Source organism: Nerophis lumbriciformis, linkage group LG38, assembly GCF_033978685.3.
Source record: "Nerophis lumbriciformis linkage group LG38, RoL_Nlum_v2.1, whole genome shotgun sequence".
Classification (NCBI taxonomy): domain Eukaryota; kingdom Metazoa; phylum Chordata; class Actinopteri; order Syngnathiformes; family Syngnathidae; genus Nerophis; species Nerophis lumbriciformis.
In genome coordinates, this window is record NC_084585.2 from 9,709,051 (window position 1) to 9,720,437 (window position 11,387).

At 39.4% G+C, this 11,387-nt stretch overlaps 1 protein-coding gene across 1 annotated transcript in view; it reads right to left on the reverse strand.

The window, feature by feature from the left end:
* The window catches only part of LOC133578043 (aryl hydrocarbon receptor-like), a 74,041-nt gene extending 63,112 nt beyond the window's left edge, over window positions 1–10,929 (reverse strand). Inside the window, exons 1-4 of the mRNA XM_061932167.1 lie at window positions 10,806–10,929; window positions 10,493–10,608; window positions 10,264–10,398; window positions 2,496–2,683 (exon numbers count right to left, since the gene is read on the reverse strand). Of these exons, the coding sequence (XP_061788151.1) occupies window positions 2,496–2,683; window positions 10,264–10,304 (229 nt within the window). The 5' untranslated portion in view covers window positions 10,305–10,398; window positions 10,493–10,608; window positions 10,806–10,929. The remainder of the gene's footprint in view (window positions 1–2,495; window positions 2,684–10,263; window positions 10,399–10,492; window positions 10,609–10,805) is intronic.
* Between the last annotated feature and the right edge of the window lie 458 nt (window positions 10,930–11,387).

The window sequence follows — 11,387 nt, forward strand, 5'->3', positions numbered from 1 at the left end:
GATGAACAAAATATCATTGTTATTAGAGATGTCCAAAAATGGCTTTTTTGCCGATATCCAATATTCCGATATTGTCCAACTCTTAATTACCGATTCCAATATCAACCGATACCGATATATACAGTCGTGGAATTAACACATTATTATGACTAATTTTGTTGCGATTCCCCGCTGGATGCATTAAACAATGTAACAAGGTTTTCCAAAATAAATCAACTCAAGTTATGGAAAAAAAATTGCCAACATTGCACTGCCATATTTATTATTGAAGTCACAAAGTGCATTATTTTTTTTAACATGCCTCAAAACAGCAGCTTGGAATTTGGGAGACATGCTCTCCCTGAGAGAGTATTAAGAGGTTGAGGTGGGCAGTGTTAGGGGGGGTAGAGGGTAGCGGGGGGTGTATATTGTAGCGACTTTAGAGTTAGTGCTGCAAGGGGTTCTGGGTATTTGTTCTGTTGTGTTTATGTTGTGTTACGGTGCGGATGTTCTCCCAAAATGTTTTTGTCATTCTTATTTGGTGTGGGGTCACAGTGTGGCGCATATTTGTAACAGTGTTAAAGTTGTTTATACGGCCACCCTCAGTGTGACCTGTATGGCTGTTGACCAAGTATGCTTGCATTCACCTGTGTGTGTGAAAAGCCGTAGATATTATGTGACTGGGCCGGCACGCAAGGCAGTGCCTTTAGGGTTTATTGGCGCTCTGTACTTCTCCCTACGTCCGTGTACACAGCGGCAGAGGTGGGTAGAGTAGCCAGAAATTGTACTCAAGTAAGAGTACTGTTACTTTAGAGATGTATTACTCAAGTAAAAGTAAGGAGTAGTTACCCAAATATTTACTTGAGTAAAAGTAAAAAGTATGTTGTGAAAAAACTACTCAAGTATTGAGTAACTGATGAGTAACATATACACACACATATATATATATATATATATATATATATATATATATATATATATATATATATATATATATATATATACACACACATATATATATGTATACATACATTGATAAATACAGTATATAATTTATATTTATTTATTTTGCCGTTTTAGTTTACATGTTAAAGGTGTTTTAATGAATATACATGCATGTTTAACACATATATATTCCTTTCTTTCATGAAAACAAGAATATAAGTTGGTGTATTACCTGATTCTGATGACTTGCATTGATTGTAATCAGACAGTAGTGCTGATAACGTCCACGTTTTCAAATGGAGGAGAAAAAAAGTTCCTCCTTTCTGTCTAATACCACATGAAAGTGGTTGGTTTTTGGCTTCTTATTTGTCCAGCTTCCATATTCGTTTTTATACACTTTACAAGAAATACATTGGCGGCAAACTCCGTAGCTTGCTAGCTTGCTAGCTTGTTTGCACTGGCTTTCGGAGACTCTTATTTTGAAAGCGCACGCGCGATGGAGCGGCACTTTTATTGTGAAGACAGGAACTGTGCAGTCAGTCTTTAGGCTTTTGACGGGATGTACGGTTAAAATAAAAAAGGGTCTTTTTTCCTTCACACTTTTGATTGATTGATTGGAACTTTTATTAGTAGATTGCACAGTACAGTACATATCCCGTACGATTGACCACTAAATGGTAAGACCCGAATACGTTTTTCAACTTGTTTAAGTCAGGTCATGTGACCACCTGGCTCTGTTTGATTGGTCCAACGTCACCAGTGACTGCATCTGATTGGTGGAACGGAGTGAACGTCACCAGTGACTGTATTTGTTGAAACGCAGGCACTATGAAGGTCTGTCTGACAGACCAAAACAAACAAAGCGTGCATTAACAGATCGATAAAAATTAGTAGCGAGTAGCGAGCTGAATGTAGATAAAAGTAGCGGAGTAAAAGTAGCGTTTCTTCTCTATAAATATACTCAAGTAAAAGTAAAAGTATGTTGCATTAAAACTACTCTTAGAAGTACGACTTATCCCAAAAGTTACTCAAGTAGATGTAACGGAGTAAATGTAGCGCGTTACTACCCACCTCTGCATAGCGGCGTTTTAAAAAGTCATAAATTTTACTTATTTGAAACCGATACCGTTAATTTTGAAACTGATACCGATAATTTCCGACATTACATTTTAAAGCATTTATCGGACATCCCTAATTGTTATCGCTTTGAATACATGGATATTGTTTGTTTAGCCCTTTTATTAGACTATTACATTAGGAATTATGTCACGTTCACGAACCTCTTCCACCTCCGAGACCCCATTACTGCTAGTAAATTGTCGACTTGCGAGAAACACTATGTTTACCTAACATCATTGAATAATCGTTATTTCAATATTGATCAAAATAATTGGGATGATTATTTCGGCCAGAATTGTGCAGCCCGACTATGCTGCCTCAACACGACAGATAAACATGTTGTGTGCTGTGTTATACTAACACTTTTAGACAGTCATTTACTGTATTTTTAAATATTTACACAATGGTAGGCTGAGCTGAGCTGAGAACCAAAACCGTATAGTGTTACCCACCTGAGAAAAAACTCTTGGTGCGGAGGTAGCTGACACTGAGCCTTAAGATGGACAGTTTGTCCAGGCTGGAGATGACATCCTCGGGGAAAGGCAGCAACCTGGCAAGCCTGTCCAGCTCCAAGTTCAGGCGGTCACGGTGACGTTTGGATGGGTTGGACCTGGTCCCTTCATTCGGTGTCAGTTTGGCTCTGGATGTGAGAGGACGGACAGAATTTCAAACCATACTGAGACATCGCTACTGTTATTAATTGTTATTGGTATAAACCAGTGTTTTTCAACCTTTTTTGAGCCAAGGCACATTTTTTTTAATAAAGACAATACGGAGGCACACCACCAGCAGTAAAGGTTAGAAAATGAAACTCCAACAGGTTGTCGTGCCTTATTTTGAGTTTGTTGTTGTTTTCCTGTGTGTAGTGCTTTAGTTCCTGTCTTGCGCTGTTATTTTGGTGACCCTTCCTTCCCGTTTTGTTGTTTGTTTTCCTGGAGCAGCTTCATGCCTTCCTTTGAGTGCTATTGCCTGAATTGCCTAAATAGTCTCGCTATTGCGAGACTATTTAAGTTGTGCGTACGCTATCCTTCTTTGTGGGGACACTGTTGATTGTCATGTCCGGATGTACTTTGTGGACGCCATCTCTGCTCCACAAGCTGCAAGTCTTTGCTGTCGTCCAGCATTCTGTTTTTGTTTACCTTGTAGCAAGTTCAGTTTTGCTTTCGTTTTGCATAGCCATCCCTCAGCTTCAGTGCCTTTTCCTTCCCCTTTTGTTCATTTTTGGTTCAGTCATTGCATACCATTTTACCTGCACACCGTCTCCCGCTGTGCTCTGCATATCGGGATCACGACAAACCATCCTCGACGCGTTCCGACTTCTACAAAGCAATGAACTACCTGTTGCCACCTACTGACATGGAGTATTACATGGTTAACCTGCCGAGCTCTACACCTGTGTTTTTCAACCTTTTTTGAGCCAAGGCACATTTTTTGCGTTGAAAAAATGTGGAGGCACACCACCAGCAGAAACCATTAAAAAACAAAACTCAATTGACAATAAAAAGTCGCAATTGTTGGATATGACTTTAAACCTTAACCAAGCATGCATCACTATAGTTCTTGTCTCAAAGTAGGTGTACGGTCTCTACCTGTCACATCACACCCTGACTTATTTTGAGTTTTTTGCTGTTTTCCTGTGTGTAGTGTTTTACTTCTTGTCTTGCGCTCCTATTTTGGTGGCTTTTTCTCTTTTTTTGGTATTTTCCTGTAGCAGTTTCATGTCTTCCTTTGAGCGATATTTCCCGCTTCTACTTTGTTTTTATCCTTCTTTGTAGGGACATTGTCGATTGTCATGTCATGTTTGGATGTACATTGTGGACGCCGTCTTTGCTCCACAGTAAGTCTTTGCTGTCGTCCAGCATTCTGTTTCTGTTTACTTTGTAGCCAGTTCAGTTTTAGTTTAGTTCTGCATAGCCTTCCCTAAGCTTTTTTCTTAGGGGCACTCACCTTTTGTTTATTTTTGGTTTAAGCATTAGACACCTTTTTACCTGCACCCTGCCTCCCGCTGTTCCCGACATTTACAAAGCAATTAGCGACCGGCTGCCACCTACTGATATGGAAGAGTATTACACGGTTACTCTGCCGAGCTCTAGACAGCACTGACACTCAACAACAACACATCATTTGCAGACTATAAATACTGGTTTGCAAAAAATACTTTTAACTAGGGATGTCCGATAATATCGGACTGCCGATATTATCGGCCGATAAATGCTTTAAAATGTAATATCGGAAATTATCAGTTTCAAAAAGTAAAATTAACGACTTTTTAAAACGCCGCTGTGTACACGGACATAGGAAGAAGTACAGAGCGCCAATAAACCTTGAAGGCACTGCCTTTGCGTGCCGGCCCAATCACATAATATCTACGGCTTTTGACACACTCACAAGTGAATGCAAGGCATACTTAATCAATAGCCATACAGGTCACACTGAGGGTGGCCGTATAAACAACTTTAACACTGTTACAAATATGCGCCACACTGTGAACCCACGGGAGAACATCCGCACCGTAACACAACATAAACACAACAGAACAAATACCCAGAACCCCTTGGAGCACTAACTCTTCCGGGACGCTACAATATACACCCCTCGCTACCCCCTAACCCCACACCTCCACCCCGCCCACCTCAACCTCCTCATGCTCTCTCAGGGAGAGCATGTCCCAAATTCCAAGCTGCTGTTTTGAGGCATGTTAAAAAAAATAATGCACTTTGTGACTTAAATAATAAATATGGCAGTGCCATGTTGGCACTTTTTTCCATAACTTGAGTTGAAGTTGTTCGCTTATTTTGGAAAACCTTGTTACATTGTTTAATGCATCCAGCGGGGCATCACAACAAAATTAGGTACCGTATTTTTCGGACTATAAGTCGCAGTTTTTTTCATAGTTTGGCCGGGGGTGCGACTTATACTCAGGAGCGACTTATGTGTGAAATTATTAACACATTAGCGTAAAATATCAAATAATATTATTTATCTCATTCACGTAAGAGACTAGACGTATAAGATTTCATGGGATTTAGCGATTAGGAGTGACAGATTGTTTGGTAAACGTATAGCATGTTCTATATGTTATAGTTATTTGAATGACTCTTACCATAATCAGTGTTGGGACTAACGCGTTACAAAGTAACGCGTTACTGTAACGCCGTTACTATCGGCGGTAACTAGTAATCTAACGCGTTATTTTTTATATTCAGTAACTCCGTTACCGTTACTACATGATGCGTTACTGCATTATTTTGCGTTATTTTTTATGTAGTATCGGCTAGAAACTGAGAAGATCTGAGTGTTGCAGCGCTGCTGAAGAGGTGACAAAAAAGAGGCGCGCCGCGCGCTGTCTGTGTGTACGTGTGTGTGTGTGTGTGTGGGAGGGGGCGTGTCTGTGTCTACTATCAAGACGTCATGGCGAACCCCGAAGCCCAGTTTCTTAAAATGGAGATATTTTCAGTACGTTTCTTTAAACGACCACAAAGAAAAGAACATTTTAGTTGAATGTAAGTTTCAAATATGCTGAAACAGCGACAAAAACAACATGCTTCGACGAAGCTAGTAAAGAGACACACACTTCACCTCCACCTCCAACAGCGGCTGGATTTTAATGAGGCACTGCACACTGAAGGTACACACACGCTGTCAATTCTCTTATATACTCTTTCATTTTAGACTTTTAGAGTGTTTGATTATCACATCACTCTAAATGTATACACTATAAAGTTCACAAACCTAAAGAGGGATACTAGTGGGCCAGGCTAATATTTCCTTTTCTCTAAACTAAGTGGGGAAATGTGTAGAGTGTTCTGGGCTTCAGACATTATTTTATTTCAGAATTCCTTGAGAAAACGCCTGGTTAGGCTTTATGTATGTAGTTGTGCATTTCTTGTTTTACAGCTATGTTGTTATTATGCTGTTTGTTACTTATGTATGTTAAGTTGCAGCTATTTAAAATAGTTTTGTCAATTTGTTCTGGTCTGAAACAAATTGGCCCTTTAAAACATATCTTTGTCTTTGTGTGTTGTATGTAGAGCACATTGCTTAGCAGAGTTCAGTGATGCAAATGCATGTCAAGTTGATCAACAGATTGTATTATTCTCCAGTGCAATAACAGTACTGAAATGAAGGCTAAAAGGGCATTAAATGGGGCCTTAAAAAAATTAAGAAATATATATAAGTAACTAAATAGTTACTTTTCACAGTAACGCATTACTTTTTGGTTTAAGTAACTGAGTTAGTAACTGAGTTACTTTTGAAATAAAGTAACTAGTAACGTAACTAGTTACTGGTTTTCAGTAACTAACCCAACACTGACCATAATATGTTACGTTAACATACCAGGCACGTTCTCAGTTGGTTATTTATGCCTCATATAATGTACACTTATTCAGTCTGTTGTTCACTATTCATGATTTATTTTAAATTGCCTTTCAAATGTCTATTCTTGGTGTTGGCTTTTATCAAATAAATATCCCCCAAAAATGTGACTTATACTCCAGTGCGACTTATATATGTTTTTTTCCTTCTTTATTACCGTATATTACCAAATAGTAGCCTGGGCGTTTATTTCACAAAATGGGGTCAGACCCCGGGCGGCTATTAGGACATGGGCGGTTATTTGCACAAGGCTTTTATTTATTTTTGCACCAGCCTGCACCAGGCCATTATTTGGTTACAATGGTTAGTGTCCAGTATTTTTTTTCGTACTAAAAACTTTAAATGTAAAAGCTAATGTAAACATACAAACAAAAAAACAAGACTATCAAAAGACAAGAGGTCAACAAGGCCTCAACATGACAGTAGTGCAACAATTGTCAAATAGAATACAAATACTAAAAATAAATAAACTTTTTAAATAAAGCAGCCTACCGGGAAAAATAAAATTATGGTACCAAGTACTCAAGTATAAAACCCACCATCAAAACAGAACAATAATACTGTCACTGTCCTTTGCCTTAATGCGGATCATTTTGCGGGACACACGGTGGTTCAGTCCACGAACGCGATGTATCCACTGACACAAATTAGCATCAAGCTCGTCGCTCACTTTCTTCCTACCTCCACCAGATAAGCGAGCCCCTTTTCCATCGATTGCCGACTGAGATTGTAGTCCTCCCTTTTTTTGTTTCCATTCTCGTACACGTTTTGGGTCAACGTTAAACTGCCTGGCCGCTGCCAAACCAGAATTCTGCTCCGCATACTTCACAACCGCTAGCTTGAACTTTAAGTCAAACTTTCTGTTCTTCCCCCTTAAAGTATTCCCGTCCATCAGTTGTGGTGTACCGGTATCCTGTTCATTCAACTCACTGCTGCTGTTGCTTGCCATGTTGAAACTTTTCCTCGTGGGTTTGTTGTTGTCGTTGAGTGTGTGTTACCAGGGCCGGCCCGTGGCATAGGCCGTATAGGCAAATGCTAAGGGCGCCGTCCATCAGGGGGCGCCACGCCAGTGCCACAAATGTTGGAGAAAAAAAAAAAAAAAAAAGAAGTTGGTACTATTATTTCTAAATACAAAAAATAATCCCACGTTAATTAAAATGCAAAGTAAAGCCTATTTAATAGAAATATTATTTGTTACAACATTACGCCCGCCCCCCCCCCCCCCCCTCCTCCTCCTCCCCCCGCACGGTGCGCCCCCTCCCTTCCCGTATCATGACTCTTTTTGGACGTCACCACATCAAAAAATCAACACAAGATGCCAAAACTGTCAGGTGCCCAGGGAAGAAAAAAGAGAAAAGAAGAGGAGGAGAAACGAGAAAAGACAGAGGTAGCAGGTAGGTAACGTTAGCCTACATGAAATTATTTGTCTGTTACAGAATGTGATAGTAACCTGGCTTTTTAGCATTAAGCTAATGTTACATGATTCGGCAATTGCTAATCAATAAATAGCTAGTTCTGTTTTAACGTCGGGTTAATATTGTGGAGGGGGCTAAATTGTTATGGAAAATAATAATGTAACGTTAGGTAGTACTCCCACCTTACATTCCTCAGGGACATTTCTTTCTTTCTTTAGTTTATTTGGAACATGAACACACTTACATCATAATACATCACACAATTTCATATCATTTCATTTTACATCATGCCCGAAAAGGAGTAGGAAGAAGCAAAGCTTATTTAATCCTACCCCTTTCCCACTTCAAAGCGTTTACAAATATATAGAATCATTTACTGACCTTTTTATATAATAAAATAACATCTATGAATTAGTATACAACAGTTTTGTAATATGTAATTAATTAATTAATTCAGTCATTATTAACATACTGAGATGAAGAATATCTTATTTTCAATAAGGTTGAAAGTATTTCTCATAATTCTTCTTCTTTGTACTCTGTAAGCACTATTATTTTGAACAACCTCTTAAACTGGATCATATCAGTACAATTTTTAACTTCTTTACTTAATCCATTCCATAATTTAATTCCACATACTGATATGCTAAAAGTTCTAAGTGTTGTACGTGCATATAAATGTTTGTATTAGATCTTTTAAGCAGGTGTTTTTTGTTTACATTGTTATTGCCTTCTGGTTAGCTAATGTTTGCCCTGCAGGTAATCGTCACTTTTCCACCCCTTTATATATTAGGTATAGTTGTAAGTAAAAAAAAAAGGTCAAAGACAAAGCTATTCGGGTTCTTGTGAGTACATACACTTCACTGCCGATGTGGGGGGGCGCCACCTAAGATCTTGCCTAGGGCGCCAGATTGGTTAGGGCCTGTGTGTTACGCTATATGCGGTCACCCATTGCAATATGTTGATTACCCAGAATCCCCACGTAACGTCTGCTGTTACCGTAATGACCAGAATTATTGCACCTTTGCTTTTCCTTTTAGCTTATAAATTGGGTTTAATGAAGTCAATATGATTTTAATCTAAATTATGCAAATAACAGCCCATGGGCGGCTATTTGGACATAGGTGTTTATTAGGAAGAGGCGTTTATTTCACAAAATGGGGTCAGACCCCGGGCGGCTATTAGGACATGGGCGGTTATTTGCACAAGGGCGTTTATTTGGTAATATACGGGATGCATTTTCGGCCGGTACGACTTATACTCCGAAAAATACGGTATAATAATGTGTTAATTCCACAACTGTATGTATCGGTATCGGTTGATATCGGTATCGGTAATTAAGAGTTGGACAATATTGGAATATCGGCAAAAAAGCCATTGTCGGACATCTCTACTTTTAACCCATCCATCCATCCATCCATTTTCGACCGCTTATTCCCTTTGGGGTCGCTGGAGCCTGTCTCAGCTACAATCGGGCGGAAGGCGGCGTACACCCTGGACAAGTCGCCACCTCATCGCAGGGCCAACACAGATAGACAGACAACATTCACACTCACATCCTTCGTTCAATGAATGTTCTGCAATTTGTCGTCCCCAAAGTAAGAACTGAACTGGGCAAGAAAGCATTTAGGTTTTCAGCACCGAAGGCTTGGAATAACCTACAATCGAACATTAAACTTCAAACCCTAGTTACGTTGAATGAGTTTAAAGCTTCTGTGAAAGGACTGCAGTCTACCTTGTCTGTATGCACATGTGTCATGTGAGCAAGTTTTAATGTTGTAAATGTGATGTTTTATGTATTTGTTTACTGTTTTTAATGTAACCTTGCTGCTGCCCTCTTGGCCAGGTCTCACTTGGAAAAGAGATCTTTGATCTCAATGGGATTTTACCTGGTTAAATAAAGGCTAATAAATAAATAAATAAACATCCACACACTAGGGCCAATTTAGTGTTGCCAATCAACTTATCCCCAGGTGCATGTCTTTGGAAGTGGGAGGAAGCCGAAGTACCCGGAGGGAACCCACGCAGTCACGGGAAGGACATGCAAACTCCACACAGAAAGATCCCGAGCCCGGGATTGAACCCAAGACTACTCAGGACCTTCGTATTGTGAGGCAGATGCACTAACCCCTCTGCCACCGTGAAATTAGATCAATTCCACGGCACACCAAAATGTATCTCACGGCGCGGCACAGTGGTTGAAAAACACTGCTCTCCACAGCACAGACACTCGACAACGGCACGTTATTTGCAGATTATAATTATTGATTTGCAAAAAAAATACTTTTTTGGGACCAATTAGGTGAAGTTGCAAAATTTCCCACGGCACACCAGACAACATCTCACACAGTGGTTGAAAAATACCGATCCAAAGTATGAATGACGATAATGGCATGAACAAAATTAAATGCAATAAACCTTGAATTACCCTTTCTGAGCAGGTTTTCTCCTCTTGCGTGCGGCGTACATGTTGACTCACTTCATTCCCCGTCCAGCAACCACGTGATCTGTTTGGCTGGCTTTCAATACGACTCACTATATTGCATTTACAACTAGAACACAGCTGTTACAAATGTGAAAAAAAAAATCGGCGTCACTCCACCCCTCCATGGCAGACTTTGAACTTGACAGAAAGAGAAAGAGAAACAATCATGCACCTTTTTTCTCCTCTCTGCCCAGAGCCTTGGCGAGCATCTCCCAGCCCGCTGAGCGCTCTGATTGGTGCATCACGGAAGGGGGCGGGGCATCTTGACAGGATGGACACGCCTATATTCTGTACCACAGACAAAAGTATAATAATAAATATAATCTTTTTTTTTTTTTTTTTTTTACTTCAATTCATGTGCAGCTCGAATCAGTGTTGATTTACGTCGCGCAATAGAGTAACAAGAAAAATAATTATTTGCTTTCATAAAAACGTTATCATAATGATATTATGATAATGTAACCCTTATATTTTTGTTCTCTCACCAACTTCGACGGCTGTGGGTTAAAGGCGAATTACCGCTGAATTAGTTTGAAGATATATTTGTCGTCTTCCTTGTAAAAGCACCACAAAGATAGGACACTTTATATTTTGTGTACACTTAACACGTCAACTCTTCTCAGACTCCCGCTCTTTTCTTTTTTATCTCTTAGCTCCTCCTCTGTCCGTTCTCTATTCGGGCCCCCCCCGGAAACAACAGGTAGGAACGAAATGTGGAAACATATACAAAAAAAAAAAATTCAAATTAGGGATAATCGATAATGGCTGTTTGCCGATATCCGATATTGTCCAACTCTTTAATTACCGAAACCGATATCAACCAATACCGATGTATACAGTTGTGGAATTAACACATTGTTATGCCTAATTTGGACAACCAGGTATGGTGAAGATAAGGTCCTTTAAAAAAATATATATATATATAAAATAAAACATTTTCTTGAATAAAAAAGAAAGTAAAACAATATAAAATCAGTTACATAGAAACTAGTAATTAATGAAAATGAGTAAAATTACCTGTTAAAGGTTAGTACTATTAGTGGACCAGCAGCACGCACAATCATGTG